The 20,050-nt window shown below is 41.0% G+C and overlaps 1 protein-coding gene across 3 annotated transcripts in view; it reads right to left on the bottom strand.

The window, feature by feature from the left end:
* The window catches only part of LOC106070408 (sodium/hydrogen exchanger 2-like), a 199,614-nt gene that overhangs the window by 49,256 nt on the left and 130,308 nt on the right, over positions 1-20,050 (bottom strand). For all 3 annotated transcript variants that reach the window (XM_056036080.1, XM_056036081.1, XM_056036082.1), the window contains exon 11: positions 6,008-6,245. In XM_056036080.1, coding sequence (XP_055892055.1) covers positions 6,008-6,245 — 238 coding nt within the window. The remainder of the gene's footprint in view (positions 1-6,007; positions 6,246-20,050) is intronic.

Below are 20,050 nucleotides of genomic sequence, written 5' to 3'. Positions count from 1 at the left end.
ACGAGTGCGGTCGGACCACTGGAATGATGCCTGTGCCGGGCTGGATTTGAGAGACACCTCGAAAGCCTGGAGACTTCTGCGTAAATTGGAGGCGATAAGTACGGTCCGCACACCCGCTCCGCTTTTGTCAACCAGTGGAGAATCGGTCTCTAAAGCTAAAAAAAATGGCCGACTTGCTGAATTCACATTTTGCTTCTATCAGCAAGTCAGAACGGTAGTCACCTACGTCCAAAGCCCTTAATAAAGAACGAAAAAGGCAGGAGAGGGAGCCAGATGACCCAACTACCCTGGGCACGTGCAACGCGCCCTTCTCCGGTCCAAATCGGATAACCTCCGAGATGCTAAAACATCTTGGGGGAAGAGAAAGGGACAAACTCCTTGAGATTGTGGATCGAACCTGGGTGGAGTCAACTCTTCTGGTGCTGTGAAACCATTGTTCCAATACTTAAGAAAGGTAAAAAACGCGACTAGCGTTGAGTCCTACAGACCCATATCCTTGACCTCCACCATTTGTAAAATGGCTGAACGGATGGTCAACGAGCGGCTTGTGTGGTCCTTTGAGAGTGCCGGTATCTTGGCGCCAGACTAGGCTGGCTTTAGGGCAGGCTTGAGCCCGATCGACCAGGTCAACGTATTCATGCAAGAGGTGGCAGATGGGTTCCAGAGGTCCGAAAGCACATATGCAGTATATCTAGACCTGAAGCAGGCATACGACCGCGTGTGGAAGCAAGGCCTCTATCTAAAACTTAGAGCCATGGGTGTGCACAGCCGCACCTACCAGTGGGTGAAGGCATTTCTAACAGGGAGGAGCACACGAACTCTATTTATTCCAGCACTCCCTAAGTAAGCCAAAATTCTATCAGAATGGCTTACCGCAGGGCTCTGCTCTCTCGTGCACACTTTTCATGGCCTACCTCAATGATTTGTTCAGCACACTGCGGACACGTAAGCTTCTTTACGCATATGATATTGTCCTCTGGTCAACCGGGAAGCGAGCTGACCAAATGCAGGCAGCACTTCAAGCAGACCTCCATACCATCTCTTTGTATTGTAAAAAATGACAGATTCAGTTAAACGTTGCCAAAACGACCTGGTCCCTGTTCAGCCTAGGAATCGACATCCGTAAGGCTCCATTCGAGCTTCAACTCGATGGGATGCGACTCAAATGCGAAAACACGCCCAAATATCTGAGGGTGACCCTGGATACAAAATTGGCAATGCACTTGCATATCCAGGAAGTTGAACGAAAGGCCTCGGAGAAGTTTGGGTTAGTATAGTTCCATGGTTAGTTTAGAAAGCTGGCCAGCACAAAGTGGGGCGCCCGAGCTAACTTGCTACGCACACTGTACATAGGGGATTCCGCTCGCAGATCGAATATTCACTGCCAGTCCAAGTCAATGCGAGCAAAACGGCTCTCGAATTCCTCGACAAAGTACAGGCCCAGGCATTAAGGTTCATAACTGGCACCTTTAGGACGAGCCCAACTTGCGCTGCAGAAATAATGTGCAACGTGCCTCCTCTCGGCCTGAGGAGAGAAAGGGCGGTACTAGTAGCCCTGGAGCGCTATAAAAGGGGCGATCCAGGCTCCCCACTCATTTGCTAGTCAATCGGTGGAGAGAGAGAAACAGGATCCAACGGAAATCATTCATGCACATTGCATAAAATTTGAGTGTGCAAGCTGGACTCTCCGCCGACCGGGTACCAATCCGTAGAATAAGTACCTGCCCTCCACGGAGAAGCCTGCCCAGCCCTCCTATAAACTTCACACTAGCGGGACTGGAGGGGGGCACTAGAAGACACATACACCCGGACATACTCAAAAAGATGGCAACATAAACTCTTAAATCGTACCCATCAGATGCCATCTTCTACTACACAGATGGGTCCGTGCTTAAGGACCCCGCGAGAGCCGGGTATGGGGCCCTTGTATGTTACCCGGACCTCGATCCCGACAAGCTGTCAGGCGAATGCGGCCTCGCCGCATGTAGCTTTGACGCTGAACTCACGGCGATTATCACGGCACTACGCCACATAGGGGAAAAATTACGTAAAAAAAAGAAATCGTTGCGACTTCTGTTGTAATGGTTACCGATTCTAGCTCCTGCTTCCAAGCCATGGCTGGCTTGGGGGGAAAGTCACCTTTGGTCGAAGAGGCATTAGGCGCCGCAAATAACATCCGCCTATTTATTGGAGTTGTCATCTTTATGCAGTGGGTGCCCTCGTACTGCGGCGTGGGGGGTAACGAGGCGGCTTTTGCCCTAGCACCAGAATGAGCGCTGTCCGTGCCCACTTTCGAAGCCCCAAGTACGTTTAACCAAGCTACGACATTAATCCGAGAGTGGGTACATGACAAGTGGTTGAATTGAAATCCTGGGATAACTCCAACAAAGCCCGTAGAGTCTGGCAGCATTTGCGTCGCCCGGACCACGACGATCCATGGTGGAGGCTAAAAAGACCGGAACAATCAATCATTACGCTGTGTCGAACTGGGCACTGCCCTGTTGGTGCTTATTTTGCCCGGTTCCGGCCAAATTTTGATGACCGTTGCCGACACTGTGGAGAGTCAGTGGAAACAGTGGCGCATCTCTTGCAAGAGTGTCCGCGCAGCTCCGAGAGCTGCGGGGTAGTTTGTCTGTCTAGAGAGTCACTTGACCTGTATGTGAGCTTAAAGGCACTACGGGAGGACTGATTCTTCCAGCCTTGTCACCAATTGGAGTTCATCTCAGGTATACAAATTGGGCCACCCCCTCACACTAAAAGAATTTCAGTGGGGAGGGAAGAAGATGCAATAGTCCCCCCCACACACACACACCACCGAATCGGCCAACATACCAGTAGGGGACATATATATATGTAACTATATATGTAACTAGTTCTGATTTCTAAAAAAAGAAAATTGGACCTCCCTCCCACTCGAAGGGTTAGGGTCAGGTTGGGGCGGAAAAACATACTAGAGGGGGTGTTACATATTCTAAAAATGGATAAAAATATAAATAATTAGCATATATTATTAACATAATTAAATAGGAAAGGGGGGGTTGATTGTTCCTACCGCCCCCACCCTGGATCCGCTTGCGATATGAAGTGATATAAAACATTATAAACCACTTAGACAAACATACCAAAATGTCTATAGGAAATATAGATAATGTGAAACACAACTATAATAGGACTAGATGATTTTTCAAAAGGCTTTAACAATATGAGTGCATGTGATACAACTATAACATGACTAATTGATGATTTTTCAAAAGGCTTAGACCATAATGAGCACATAGATACTATTTTTGATTTTTCTAAGGCATTTGACAAAGTTCACCACTATATCTTGCTTAAGAAAATTATAACATTTTGGCATTGCTGGCTCATTGCATCAATGAATTCAGGATTTTCAAATGAGTAAATGAACTGTAATAAATGGCTCTAAACCAACACCAATAATAGTAGCCTAAACTCAGTTGTACCTCAAGGAACAGTTTTAGGTCCACTACTATTTCTAATTTACATATATGGTTTACCAAATTGCATTAGTTCTGGATCAAAAGTCAGATTAATTTATTAAAGAAATTTCTACAAATCTTATAAGAACATAAAAATAAAATGCTATTTGACCTTTGACCAGAGGTGGCGCAATGTGTAGGCAAAGTGGGCGACAGTTCAATGCATCACGGGTCGAAAAGCCTCGCGCCTCAAAGGTTTATTAATTCTATTTCCATTTAAAATGGTTGACTAGACTTTAAAAAATTAGTTACAGATGAAGTGATGCGCTAAAAAACTGGAGTAAAATTCATCAGCAATTATCCTAAGATTTTTTTCATACTTCAACTGGCAAAATGGTACAAAACTTTATTGGAGAATATATAACACAAAACTTGAATATTATTTATCCCACAACCATTTTTGGAACAAGTTGAGACTTTACATAATTATTTATTGTACCTAACAAAACATGAATCTATTCAAAAATAAACCAATTAGTCAATTAATTATTGGTAATTAATTATTTTGTGTTGTTGAAAAAGGGAAATAAATTCAACACTATTGAGATATATAGTTGTGTGTATAACCTGTACATGAACTGCTCTGCAAATGTTGGCAAGAAGGTCTATGCCATAGAATCTACGAGATCTTAGCACCGTCACCCTGAACAAGAACAAAGGTGACATAAGCGATAGCAACAATTACTGGGGAATCTCCCTCCTAAGTATTGTAGGCAATGTCTTTACTTGAGTGATACTTCCCAGGCTACAAAACTTGCTGATCGGGTCTATCTAGAATCACAGTGCGGCTATCGCTCAGGGAGATCCACAATTGACATGATTTTCTCCATCCGTCAACTTCAGGAAAAGTGCAGAGAACAAATGATGCTTTTGTATATTGCGTTCATTGACCTGACAAAGGCCTATGATCTAGTCAGCTGAGAAGGCATCTTTAAAATCTTACAGATAATAGGCTGTCCACCCATGTTGCTAAATGTTATTGTCTCTTTCCACCAAAATATGACGGGTACTGTGCAGTTCAACGGCGCCTGCTCCGAAAGTTTCAATATAAACAGCGGAGTCAAACAAGGATGAGTCCTGGCCCTAACCCTCTTTGGAATACTCTTTTCAATGCTTATCCACCGCTTTTGACAAATCCACCGAAGGCATCTATCTTCATTCCAGATTTGATGGCAAACTTCTAAATATTGCTAGACTGAGGGCCAAAACTAAAATCAAAACCACCCTCGTAAGAGAAATTCCATTCACGGACGACGAATTCACAAGATGAGCTTCAGTCAATAATGTCCCGCTTCTCTCAGGCTTGTAAAGAATATGGCCTAACCATTAGCACAAAGCAAACTAATGTTATGGGACCACCTGCTACAGCACCACCCTCCATCCTCATTGACGATAACAAGCTAGATGCCGTAAATGAATTCTGCTACGTTGGCTCTACAATTTAAGATGACCTGTCTCTAGAAGAGGAGATAAAAAAAAACGCATAGGGAAGGCCGCATCGACCTTCGCTAGTCTCCGTCCAAAAGTTTGGGAAAACCAGAAGCTCACTACAGCGACCAAAATGGAGGTCTACAAGGCATGCATTCTTAGAACGCTACTGTATGGCAGTGATTCATGGACTACCTACACAAAGCAAAAGAAACAACTAAACTCACTCCACTTGCGCTGCCTTCGAAGGATCTTGAAAATAACATGGAAAGAAAGAGTACGCAATACTGAAATCCTCCCGCGAACGGGTATCTTTACAGTCCCCCGGATGGAGGACAATCGCATCCCGAAAATCATTTCGTACGTCTGGCCCAAGAAAAACTGGTCGCCCCCACATCCGTTACGTGGATAATATATAACGGGATTTAGAATGAGTGAACATTGATACTGACTATTGGGAAGACATAGACCGCAGCAGTTGGAGAGAGACGGTGACCAAGAAAGCTATGGACAGCGAGAAAGCATGGGCCTCAGCTCTTGAAGAAAAGCGTGCCATACGAAAAATGGCCGGCTCTTCTACCACCAAAGCGAAAGCCACCTTGACCTGCAATATATGTAGACGTTAGTGTCTCTCCAAAATAGCCTTTATACATTTAAACCTAAAGTCATTCTTCCTTTTATTATTGTATCTCTTTCGTGTGTCTATTTCCCAATTCTCAAATGTGCGTTAATCTATGGTTCACTGTAGACCTAATAGCGCCAAGAAAATTAATTATGATCTACAGTAAAGTAAAATTCAAAATAGATACAGAAGATTATCGAGCCTTCTAACTCATTTTGTACCAACAGTTTGAAGCGAAAGTTGCAATACAAAGCAATGTAACAGTTTAATTGACAGGAAGGGCATTTAGGAAACTTAAAAAAAAAATCACCATGAGCTTGACATTGGAAAAGAGACAAATCTTTATATTGGTGTTCATTTCCCAGTCTCACATTTTCGCCATCAAAAAAGTTTAATCATCTAATCGAGCGAGACTCAGTCACCAGGTACTTATAATCATATACAGATAAATACTTACTGTTAGACGCTGACTCTGCTATCCTTTTCTCCTGGGGCAGATTTAATGTGGAGAAACTAATATTTCTCCTTTCTCTCTTTGACTCACTAATATTTGTATACATGCTATTTTTGGCTCCTTCCAGCTTAGCTTGATTATGCATGTCACTAAACAGATGTCTTAGATGTTCACGCTCAACATGTTGAAATGGTGGATGATTGTGGATTTCTGCTAGTGTATGCCGACGCTCTTTGACCCACTGAAAGTATTTAAATAATATGCTCAATATCAGTATTACACAATAATACTAGTTTTAAAATATGTAAGACATAAAAAGTTGAGCTATGAAAGCACTAAAAGGTACTAAAGTGATTTTGAAACAAAAAATTTTAAGACATCATCTGTGCAAAATAAAAAAAAAAAGCTTTTGTATTTACATTAAAGATAAAATTATTTAGACTTATTAAATTTGTAAAATAGTAATTTTGACTTTCTGATTTTTTTTTCACAAAGACAATTTATCAACAAATTTTAATTTTAAATTGATATTCTTTTTTTTTTTGGATGACAAGCACTTTTTGTCTAATATTAATTTATAGTAAATTATTCTGTATTTCTCCATTTGTGATAGATTTGAAATAGATAAAGTACAGAAAACAATCTTCGAATTGAAATTAAAACATTTTCATTAAATAAATTCAACAAGAATAAATTCTACCTCAATTGTCGAAATGTATGCACATTTCCTTATATACTATTTCATATAACTGGTGTATCCTAGATGTTTTTAGATAAAGTATGTGGTGACATAACACAATAACTTTAAAGTTGTTCCTTCTTAACACTGAAGAAGAAAGTATTTATGAATGACCTCATTTTAAATGCATTTTTTTAACAGGCTCAATGCTACACAAATCAAGCAGTTGCTACTCAGCTTATGACAATATGATAAGTAATGGACATATTGAAATGTAATTAGTTACTGGTAAGCTGCCTTAGATTAGAATGTCCGTTGATGATATTTAGAAAAATGAATTCACATTAATTTTTAGCGGCCCCCGAAAAGGGGAAAAGACGCTATTAGTTTTGTGTGGAATGTCTATCCGTCCGTCCGTCCGTCCCGTTTAGATCTCGTAAACTAGAAATGATAGTGAAAACCGACACCATAATATATTAGACCATTCAAAGTTCTGATGCAATGGCTACTTTTTTCTTTTCTGAAAGCGACAAATCCAACTTTTAAAATCACTTATGCAAGCAGTTTTTTCACAAAATACACCTCTTTTACAACTATTCACTATTAATAGTAACAAACACGAGAGGCTCTATATTATGGCACAAGGCAGTATACCATATTTTTGACAAATTTAAGCAAACAGTTGTAGATTTTTGTCAAAAATATTTTTTTTCTTACATTTGTATTTTTAAGTTATGTAAGTTCTGTTAAACTAAGTACTATAATCACAAAAAAAATGTTTACTATTTTTTAAAGAGAAAAAATCTATTTAGTATGCATATAAGTTGGACATAATTTAAAACCTCAATTAAATTAATAAGTAGTTTTTCATATCGCGTGAACAGCAGGCACCAGCTACTGAACTAAATAGATGTACACCATAGAACACTTAACCAAAAGAAAACATTTTTTTTTTACGGAAATGTTTTTTTCTTGAGGAATAAGAGATTGACCTTTATCAAAACAATGAGATCAATTAGATATTCATTATAAGACATCAGTTAGGCCAGGCTTACATCTAACTTCACATTCACCTATCCTTTGGTCTGCTGGGGCACCACACAAGATCTGTTAACCTTTTTTCTCCATTCTTCTCTGTCATTTGTCTTTGATATAATTTCCTTCTGATAATATTGAAACCTGCCTTTTTACCTGCCTGGGTGGACCACTTCGGGGGCCGATTTTCAGTTTGAGTTCCCATACAAACTGTCTTTGTAATCTTGTTTTTTTTTTTTTTGGCATTGTTAATTTTTAATGTTATGTATATATAATATTTTACCCCTTTTGTTATAATCACAGAATGGAGAGTGGTGTCATATCACTTGTCCCAGAGGAAACGAGCAAAAAATAATGAGATGGGGTGGTGTGAATTTATGGGAAGCTTGGAGGCTAATATATGTATTATTTTGAAAACATATTTTCTTTTTTTTTTTTGCCCTAAAATAACAAATTTATTTGTAAAAAATACTTAATTGGGGGATATAAATATGAGATGGGGAAACAAAGTTCAAAATTCTGCAGGAGGTTTGGACTAGGAAGTAAATTATCATCAACTCTGAAGGAACATCCGAAACTTGGAAAACATTTTACGAGTAAAACAAAGGACGTTTGGGCCACAAGGCCTTCATCAGCTACAAAACAAAACAAAAAAAGACAAACAATAAACACAAAATAGGTTTAAGTTAACTTATCTGTCCGATGTTGTTCTCTGTCGAGGCAGAAATGAGCTACACTGGTATAAAAGCGCGGGATTTTGGAAGGTGGGGGTGATGTCAGGCATACTCCCGACGTCTTTTCACCCCCCCCCCTCTTGTGGTATTCAGGTGAGACCAAAACCTACAAGACATACTAGTGCACACTAAACTCTTAACTCCCCAACATTTGGCCATGTAAGTGACGTAACTGTCAGACCTGCAAACACACGCTCGCCTCACCCACCATCACTTGTCCTAAAATGACCAACAAGATCAGTGGCAAATTTAACTGAAATTGTAGAGGAGCCATATATGCTATATGCTCAAGGTGTCAAATGATCTATATTGGAAACACAGGCAGGACATTAAAAACACGACTCCAAGAACACATAAGAGACATTCAAAATTTTGCAATTAAGCCCTGTGACGACATGTCTGAAGCTCACATAAGGTATCACTCAGGTCCAAGCATATAATTATTTTATTTAACCTATTAATAATTATTTTTCCTAAATTATCCCACCGAGCGCTAAAACAAATACCACCAATACCACCACCACCCCCTCCAATTCAACCCCTCCCCTTTCAAGCAGGTTATCACATTTTACCTTTCCCTTTTTTTGACACATACCAAACTAGACTAGACTAGACACTGGAAATAGTGGACATGTCATGGTGAACGCGAAGCAGGAGGTTTTGGCGCCGCCGATTGGCGCGAAGGTCGTTTTGGCGGCGCCGTTTTGGTGCTAGGGACGTTTTGGCGCGAATTACATTATGTACGTTTATTGTATTATTTATTTTAAAAGAATTATTCATATCTATGTTTTGCATGAGTGTTTGTGTTAAGACACATTTTTCACGTACTAAATGTAAATGTGTGTTTGTTTTTCACATCATTTTCTTTAATAAACATTTTGGCTTTTGTATGTGTGTTTATTAAGAGGCACACTTTTATTTTCAAAAAAGTTTTTTTAAGATATTACTTTAAAATTAAAAACAAAAACCAAAAACAAAATGAAACGATGATAGACGTCAATGCTAGATGTGTCACCCAAAGCACCCCTACCCTATTTCTCAAAACATATCTTTTCAAAGTATCTTAGTGTCGTGAATTTGTTTCTATCTATTGTCGCCCATAGTGCTTGTTTATATTTGTGGATTCACGTTAGAGTTTGTACTGACCACATTCCGTGTCTTGATCTTTACTATGTGTGGAGTTATTGTCGTCATTCAGCGTATTAGAGCTTTAGATGTTAACATGGTTTTGTTATATTAAAGTGTGACACTTAGCTAGTTCGTATTGTTATAACTATGCCATGCGCACCGCCATCTAAACTAGAAGGTGCGCAATGTGATAAACTAGACTGAGAAGGATGTCAACATTAGGAAGGGACAAACGATTTCCGCCCAAGTAGGGAGAGCCGAAGTGAAAAGACTTTGCCTAAGATAGATGTTGTTTGTGTACCTGTGATGTCATGTAAATAAGCACATATAGATGGCTGGCATCAGCGACTATCGTCATGAGGTCGAAGCAGCGACCATGATATCGTCTCAAGCGTAGACTGGCCAACTGGAAGAAGAGGAAGCATCGACAGCGGAAAACTGAACTGTCAAACCTCTACTGCACTGTTTCTTTTCGGGACGAAAAGCTCTAAGAAGGGGGCAATGTTATAACTATGCCATGCGCACCGCCATGTAAGCTAGAAGGTGCGCACTGTGATAAACTAGACTGAGAAGGATGTCAACATTAGGGCACTGGCGGATCCAGGGGGGGGGGCGGTAGGGGCGATCGCCCCCCCCCCACTCGCCGAACCCCCCCCCCCCCCCAGGGGGCGGACCAACTTTAGTATAGGATTCACACAATTGGTATACGAATTTATTACTTATGTTAAAAATATATACTAATTATTTATATTTCAACCTATTTTTAGATTATTTCGCCCCCCCCCACTCTAGTATGTTGGCCGATTTGGTGGGGTCGGGAGGGGGCGATGGTATCAATCCCGCCCCCCCCCCCTACACTTTCGAGTGGGGGGGGCGGTCCAAATTGTTTGTAGAAATCACAGCTTGCTAACAAAATCAATTAAATATCTATATTTTTAAAACTTGTTATTGATATTTTAACCGATCTTTATATTATGTCGTTCCCTGTTGGCCGATTGGTGTGTGGGGGGGGGGGGGCGAATACCTCTACTGCCTTTCCCACCTAAACCCTTTGAGTGGGGGGGGGCGGTCCGTTTTTATGGAGAAATCATAGTTTGTGAACAAAATTAGTTGAATTAATATATAAATTGTATATTATGTCGCTCCCTTTCTGGTATCTTGGCCGATTCGGTGGGGTGAGGGGGGGGGGGGGCGATTGCATGTACTGCCCTCCCCACTCTAACCCTCTGAGTGCTGGGGGGGGGAGCGGTCCTATTTTTGTGGAGAATCATAGTTTGTGAACAAAATTAGTTGAACATCTATATAATATAAACTACGTATTGATATGTGACCCATTGTATATTATGTCGTACCACACTCTAATCTCAAATTGTATCATTAGTAAATGAAAAAGGGTTGTACCAGGTGGGAGGGGCGATACATGCAATCGCATTTCCCCAATCGGACAAATCAATACTTTTTTTTTTGTATTATAGTTAAGAAATTACAAAATTTAAAAAAATCTATCACTAATATAATTTATATATACTATAAATTAAATTCTTATATCGAGTCGCCCCATACCTATTCTTTAATGCCCAATCAATCTTTAGCAGAAATTATTAAAGGAGCGAGGATTAATCGTTTTCACTCTACCGCCCCTCCCATTTCCAGACCAAAGTTTATGTAATTTCACATGAATTTATCATAATTATTTTAAGAAAGACTATGCATTGGAAAAGTTAAAATTCAAACGAAATATTTCAGTATTAAAAGTCATGATTGAGATGAGTTCTAAACTCAAATAACAATGTCATAGTCGCCTTTTCCCAACCTTTACTCAATCTGATATTTTTCTAGTTAAATAAATTTGGGACTATAAATCACAATTTATACTTATATTTTCTTAAATACTATTTATCAAAAAATTTTTTTTTCGGCGGCGATCCTCAAAGCAAAAATCTAAATATGTGGGGTATCCTATCTTTTCAAGGAACAAATCAGTTTTATTTGCAATGTATTATGGGCCTATACATTTATATTAGAATATTTTTCAAGTACAACATTATTCGAAAGGTCCTTTTTAATAGTATGAATAATGAGCTTTAGGTCAGGAGAATGCGTTTCTGCAGTGAAGAATGAAAGAAAACGCTTTTGGCGTCGGGGCTTCGCACCGAAATCCATTGATGAATAATGAGCTGCAGATGTCAGGAGAACACGTTTCTACAGTGAAAAAAGCAAGAAAACGCTTTTGTCGTAGGGGCGTCGTAGGGGCTTCGCCCCTACTCCATTGGTGAATAATGAGCTGTAGATGTCAGGAGAATGCGTTTCTGCAATGAAGAATGCTAGAAAATGCTTTTGGCGTCGGGGCTTCGCCCCGAACTCCATTGACGATTAATTAGCTGCAGATGTCAGGAGAATACGTTTCTACAGTGAAAAAAGCAAGAAAACGCTTTTGTCGTCGGGGCTTCGCCCCGAACTCCATTGGTGAATAATGAGCTGTAGATGTCAGGAGAATGCGTTTCTGCAATGAAGAATGCTAGAAAATGCTTTTGGCGTCGGGGCTTCGCCCCGAACTCCATTGACGAATAATTAGCTGCAGATGTCAGGAGAATACGTTTCTACAGTGAAAAAAGCAAGAAAACGCTTTTGTCGTCGGGGCTTCGCCCCGAACTCCATTGGTGAATAATGAGCTGTAGATGTCAGGAGAATGCGTTTCTGCAATGAAGAATGCTAGAAAATGCTTTTGGCGTCGGGGCTTCGCCCCGAACTCCATTGATGAATAATGAGCTGCAGATGTCAGGAGAACACGTTTCTACAGTGAAAAAAGCAAGAAAACGCTTTTGTCGTCGGGGCTTCGCCCCGAACCCCACAAGAGAACCTTATAGCGCTGCCCCAGTTGTTTTGTTTTCGACGAAGGTTGAGAAATGATATATATATATATTTATATGTTTGTGTGTGTGTGTGTGTGTGCGCGCGCGCGCTCTACGCACGTTTATGCATAGGGTTAGGGTTTATTGGGCGTTAGGGTTAGGGTTTGGAAAAAAATCGCCCCCCCCCACTTCAAAGTTCTGGATCCGCTAGTGCATTAGGGAGAGACAAACGATTTCCGCCCAAGTAGGGAGAGCCAATATGGAGATGCTGTACTCAAGGCAGATGCCCTTTGTGTTTGTCATGTCTCCGTGTAAATAAACGTCTATACCTCGTTGAGTTGCCTCACTTCAGTTATTACAATTGGTCTGCCCCCGTCTTAGCACTTTTCGTCCAGAAAAGAAACACTGCAGCCGACAGTTCAGGTGGAGGTCGATAAGTGGGAGCCACAGGCGGCAGGGAGCGTGTTCCCCAGGAAGCCATCCGCATTGTTTTTCTCCAGTGCCGCTTTCTCTTTCTCCAGTTGACCAGGCTGTTGTTGCGACGATGACGTGGCCGTTTGACACACAAAGAGATAGTGTCGAGCACTGTTTTCTTCAGCCGCTGATCGGACACGCTGTCTCAGCAGATCTTCCCGACAGACGCCTATCAAGGGAGCTGCAGGTTCACATGCAGCCACGTTGCAAACAAAGTCCAATGCACCGCAGTCATCCTCAGCTAACAGTCTCACGTCCAGAAGATAGGTCTCTTCAGGTTCATGTGGAAAATGTCTTCCTCTTGACAGCTCAGATTTAGAGTGGTTTGATTGACATTCATCTATGCCAATGTCGATGATGATGGTAGAAGTACACATGCCTTGTTGGTGGTTTTCTTGGCATCTAAATTCTATGTGTGATGCGCCGCACGTACAGTTCATGCTAAACTTCTGGATGCAGTTGTCAAGCTTCGAATTTCCCTCGTGAGCACCGGCAGATAGGCAGTGATCTTTAAGGTCCATAGCAACAGGCTTGAACGCAGACCCAACGTTATCTTGATCAGTCCAGCTCATTAAGGTACTGGTAACAGGTACAACTGAAACAGACGCTTCAGGTTCATAACAGACTTCAGTTAAGGTACTGGTAACAGGTACAACAGGAACAAACGCTTCAGGCCCGTAACAGACTTCAGTTTCTTCATTTGTCTCTTTCCCTTCAATTCGGTACATTCCGTTGAGATCATCACAGTAATTGTTGTCACGTTTGTCGTTTTGAAAGTCACAACCACAAGACTTGCTCACAACACAGACACAGACGGCGCTCCAATCCCCAGCGCCTCCATCACCACTGTTTGTGCAGCCACAGTCCTGATCAGGCAACTGCTCCTTCCCTAACGAGTTTATTCCTCCTTTTGCTTGCGGCACAATTTTATCACTTTGGTCTATTTGTCCTTCCACTTGCAATACACTTTCATCTACCTTACTCCCTATCCTGTTAATTTGTTCACGCATTGCATCCATTTCTTCCTGTATCTTGCCAAAGAGCTCAACAATCTCAAGTTCAATTTAAAATGTGTAGGTCTCCGGATCTTCTTCTTCATCGACCAAGGCTTGCCGCAGACAATCCGTGAGCGTTTCCCTGCTACCGAGGGATTTTAAACCTCGGTCCCGAAGCTCTTGCCTTATCTCTTTAATTGAGAGCTGATGTAATAGCTTCAAATAGGTTGAGTTGCCTATAATCCCACTTCTGACACCATTTGTAATAACTGAAGTGAGGCAAATCAACAAGACATAGACGTTTATTTACACGGAGACATGACAAACACAAAGGGCATCTGCCTTGAGTACAGCATCTCCTTATTGGCTCTCAACTTGGGCGGAGATCGTTTGTCTCCTAATGTCAACATCCTTTTCTAGTCTGGTTAGTTACTAGAAGTGCGCACCTCTGCACTAGCCTGGATGGAGGTGCGCATGTCGGAATCATAACAGTATATTACACTAATGTCAAATAAAAAAAAATATCTTTTAGAAAGAAATCCAAAAATGTCATCCAGTGCGATAAGCAGAACTCACAAATAAATAAGGGGGAGGAGATGTCATTACCATTCAGGAATCTGACTTATTATAGGCCTATATTCACGAAATAAGCAAAACCTTTATAATTTAAAAAAAAAACAATTCGCTGAACGGTGTTAGAATTCATACTATACATACAATATTATGGTTGATTGAAATAAACATTGTTATAAAAACTAAGTGCTTATTAAATTATCGTCAAATTATATCTCGAGCCAAAACGTCCCCGTCGCCAAAACGGGTCGCGCCAAAACGGCGAAGCCAAAACGTCACGTACCGTGGTGGACGAGTGACGCTTTCCCTTTTGATGGGTAGTGGCTGGTCAGTTCAAAGGGATATCTACAGAAACCGCCCACAGCAATTTCCCTGATCGAGACTCGCACTGACCAGTGTCAACGCGTAATCCTCCTCGCTTGGGCTGAGCTCTGATCATCTCCCCTTCACCTTCTCTAACCACCTGAGTGGGAAGACAAAGGGAAGCCAGCAAACAAGCCTCTCAAGTTTCCTGGTCTCCCAATTCACACCTCTGCGCAATGTCTCTCCCCGTCTGGAATCAAACGGGGACTTTCCTCTTGACGGCGTCAAATTGTCTGTTTACATCACCTTGTCAGCTTATTTCCCCACCACTATTTCCCTTCCCCTGTCTCACATTTTTATTGACTTTCCTCAGCGTGGCCCGTCTGAAACAATTTCTTGTCGAGATATGGTGGAGAGAAGACCATTCTTCTGTCTCTGAGCTCTACACAATTATTCTCTTTTCCTTTGGATTGGTGCCTTGTATCCATAGGTACTCATACTTCATATCATATTCTGCTCAGAGTCAGAAGCCTACGTCATTGCTGCAGACCTTCTCATATTCTACTAAGAAGTCTACGCCTTTGCTGCAGACCTACTCCTGCCAGAAGTCTACGTCAACACCGTTTGCCACGACCCGTCACTGGCTTTGCTGTCAGTAGCCACAGCTGATCTCTGCCTCTACACACAGTTGGACTGCCCACGGCCTGGACCCATTCCGCCAGCCCATCAACAGACAACTACAGCACCAGCACCTGACTCTGAAGTTAAGATAAGGGGCCTAATTACACTCGGACCACTTGGCTATAACATCTTAGGATGAATTATGTCTATTTTAGTTCATATTCATTTGTCACCCCCTTTGTAAAATACCACCATATTTTAATTTGCAAGTGTGGAGCAAATACAAAATCTCCTAGACCTCATAAAACGACCACAAAATAACCACGCTTGTCACACGCCCGTCTCTGTTCATTTCAATAACAACATCATAAGGGTACCACTGATCTCATCGTCATTGCTATACAACAATGCAATGACAAAAACACCCAACTGTAGACTGAAAACTAATTTACATGTCAGGCACCCTCCAACCTCACAGGATCAACAACGAACACACTTTTATTTAAAATGAGAAGGGCACTTACACTACACCCTTTTCCCTTTCATCTTTGTCCGACATCACTGACCCCTTTTGATTTCCCGCGCTTGAATTCGAACTCGAGGGCTCAAGCCAATACACTAACCATTATGCCAGCGAAGTGCTTATAAAAAAGGTTTTATTACAATCTATTGTTTGTTTCAAAATTTTAAGTTACGACCTAGATCAACTTATACCGCTACATTTGTCAAGTACAATTTCTTTCCCTTGTTCGATACCAAGCAAAATGATTACCAATAATTATTTAACTAATTGGTTATTTGTAAAAATTGATTCTCGTTTTGTCAAGTACAAGAAATAATTGTGCAATATTTCACCGTGATTTGAGATTGGGTATGGGAGAAATATTGTGTACAAACATTATACCAGACAGACAGAGTTGATATAAGCTTGTAAAAAATAAGAGACAAAGTTTTAAATATTAAAGAAATAAATAAAGCAAACTTATGTACCTGAACCCGAAAAAAAGGTGCCGTGGGCATTTTCAGACTGAGAACAATAGTACTCCCTCTCTGCACTACTAAGCAAGCACTCAGGTATCACAATGCACCTTAGGTCATGGTCTCAAACTGACCTGATCTACGCCCCCCCCCGCCTTTTCATCTTTATATAAAATATTAATGTTTCGAAGGGGAGACTTAACGCCTTTAAAACGGAAAAAAAGTACGCTTCAATTTAATTAATGTGAAAATTCTTTCCCCCTCCCGTTACAACTTTTACTTTTCTTACTTTATTGTGTTCTTTTTATTGCGTGGGAATATAAATAACCCATGCGAACAGACCAGTAGTGTGTAGAAGGGAGATTTATTTGTTCAATGTTTATAACTCTGTCTGACTGGTACACATTTTGCAGGCCCTACAAGCTATTTCTCCCACTTCCCATTTTCGGATCAAGTTGAAAATGTTCACACCTATTGATTGTCGAAGACAATACATGAAACATTAACAAGAAAAGAAATATAAAAAAAAAGACGCCAATGGCGAACAGAACACTGTAGCCGATATAATTCACCATAAGCCATTTATCTACAATCACTCGCAATGACTTCAAATTGCTACATACTAGTCTCTGCCATCCGTACGTTACTCGCAAGAGCAAAAAATCTTCCATTCTCCTGTGAGGGATATCAGAACTGTTATTAAATGGCAAACTTGTGCTGAGCTATAGCCCTTAGGCGTAGCCAATGGGGGTTGGGGTTCACCCCCCGAAACGGACGAAATCCACCCCCCCCCCCCGCATTGGGGGGGGGGGGGAGTCGAAGTTTATTTGCTGATTTTTTGCTATGATTTTGTTTATTTTAGGTCAACCTATTTATCTGCCTACTTGGCATTACCAGCAAACCTATTTGACAGCCCACTTGTCAACCTGCTTGACTACATTCTATATACTACACACCTATTAGGCACTACGACCCCTTAGAACACCTGTCTATGCGAGACGTCATAACTTCGCCCTGGACCTATCATGCTAACGACGCTGCCCACGGCAGATCAGCCCTGCCCGCAGCCCAATTGTGCCCACGGTAGCCAGCCACCCGCCCTACCGTGCCCACAACAGATATCAGAACTTTGGATTGAGAATCCACAAAAACTGAATCACCGTCATCCCTCTACCCACTAGAGCGTCACCTCCAGCTGCCAGACCTCTACCCAGGAGCACAGCCAGCTGCTGCATCAGTAGGACAACCAGATAAGTCCGGAGGACAAAAGTGACATTTACTCTTATAAAGTGAAAGAGTGATGACTAAATATATTATTGATATGAGATAGATGCAACCTCCCCTTTTTACTTCTATTTGTAATTAATGTAAATAAATATCCATTAATTCTTTACAACTTTGTATCTTTCTCCATTGTTTGTTTTGTTGCGTGCCTGCTCCCGATTTATCTCTGATGGCCCAGTGTGTGGCATCTCAAAAATAATCCTCCCATAGACACCTAACAAGCCATTCATACACGAGGCCCGTCACACGGGGTTTGAAGCTAACAAAATATCTCTTCAATATAAAAAAAAGCAAATTACGCACACAAAATGCTATGAGCGTTGCCAAAAGGGTTTTGAGTTTAACCCCTCCTTTTCAGCGGGGTTTGATGCTAAAACATACCTCTTCAATATTTAAAAAAAGCAAATTACACACTAAAAATTCTATGAGCGCAGCCAAGCCAATTGGGGGGGGGGGGTGAGTTTAATCCCCCTTCATCGTAGGGCTTTTTTTAAAGTTTAAAATCCCTCCAGATAATTTTAAGTTTAAAATCCCCCTACAGAGAGTTTTGAGGGTGACAACCTCTCTCTTCAATATTATTCTAAAGTAAAATACAGTCACTAAATCCTAGGAGCGTAGCTAAGGGGTTTTGAATTTGTTAAAAGTTTTTTGTTAGTTTAAAGCCCCCCCCCCCCTTTTAACAGATTATTTCGACGATATAACTTCCCTTTTCGATATAAAATCTAAAACAAACTATAGTCACCTAATTCCAACAGAGTGGCCAAGAATGATTACAAATTTCTACCAGTGACTGGGCTCCATTAATAAAGTGCAGTGAAATTGCCGAAATTGAAAAGACTAAATGTGGCTCAACAAAGATGGCTAAGACGGATTTTAGAACTCAGTTATAGAGATCGAGTCTCAATCAAGGAAATCCTATACCGAACTGGGAGTCGACCCCTTTGTTAGGTTGTGACAGAGCGTCGCATGAGGTTTGCGAGACATGTTCTCCAATACAATGAATTACACATAATAAGAGTTGCGATGACATGGAGGCCATTACGAGGAAAGTACAAACAGGGACATCGTAGTACAACATGGCGCCACACTTTCATGAAGGTCCTCAGTGCAGGTGGGAAGAGGCTTCAGACATTGCCAGTGACAGATTTTTGTGGAAATAGCTTGCCTAATTCGCCGAACTGCACGGGAGGATCTACGTCAGTAAGAATAGCACATTAGGTTTTTGAAATTAAACTTTTTAATAGAAGGATAATACACTGTAGATACCTCAGAAAAATATGTATTTTGTTGGCTTTCAATACAAGAAATAGTATCTGGCAACGGGGCTTCGCCCCGCGCTGTGGGAGCTCACAGCGTTGTCTTGTAGTTAATTATTGATGCCTGTCAGATTATGACTAATTACTTTGCAGATGCCAGGGTTTCTTGTGCGGGTGTATTACAATGCGAGTTTACTCACAAGTAGACAAACACCATCTATTTAACAGTGCAGAGACGAGTCTGGAACGCAGTTGAACAGTTTAAAGAATGTTTAATCCACAAAAGGCCACAGTCGATGTCTCTGTCGATAAAATACGTCATAACCTTATGAAATACTACTATCTCTAAGAAGCCTCCAACCCAACTAAGTCAAAGCGTCACTAGTCACGTTCAAAATGCGTCTACTATGGTGCGTCTCTACATAACTAAAAATACAAACTAAGTGTCTAACTGTCACGTACACTATGACCATATATGGTAACAGTTTTAAGTTGTTCGCCGACTTAGCTCGAAATAGCAGGGAAACATTAGACTGCAATGATTGGTTGGTCTGGGAGGAGTAAGTTGTTGATCACGTGATTACGAGCTGAAACCCGGGCGAAGATGCAAAATAGCCTCAGTCGGTTGTAAATATTTGTAGGGATAAGATCTAACTTGTATGTAGTTAAGAATATATATTTTATTCGTATCAAGACTCAGATATATTATTGAATAGATCAGTTATTCAAGTACATTTAAGCATTGTAACTATTTTGTGTATAGTGTTTTCAAGTTATTAATTAAAGTAATTGTTTTTGAACGAAGAGAAGTTTCTTCATTGAATTTAGATCGTACTTAGATCATATTTGTCAAGTTGTAACTCCTAGACCTAGATGATCCTCTTATCAATTGGCAACATTCTATATGATCGTATCATTAACATAGATCTGTCTACTTCTATACGATCATCTTATCGAAAGATCATTTTAAGATCAAATGGCAATCACGATCATTGATGGTGCAATATAGTTCAAGTCTGACCGTGACAGTAGCATCATCTTAGAGTGTGACATCAACAACATTGATGGTCGTGACATCTGGCACCTCCGACACTCGATAAAGGTCATCACAAGGTCATCAAAAGATCATCAAAA

This window comes from Biomphalaria glabrata, chromosome 7 (genome assembly GCF_947242115.1).
Source record: "Biomphalaria glabrata chromosome 7, xgBioGlab47.1, whole genome shotgun sequence".
Taxonomy (NCBI): domain Eukaryota; kingdom Metazoa; phylum Mollusca; class Gastropoda; family Planorbidae; genus Biomphalaria; species Biomphalaria glabrata.
Note: the sequence above shows the minus strand (reverse complement) of the source record. Positions and strands in the feature narration are given on the sequence as shown.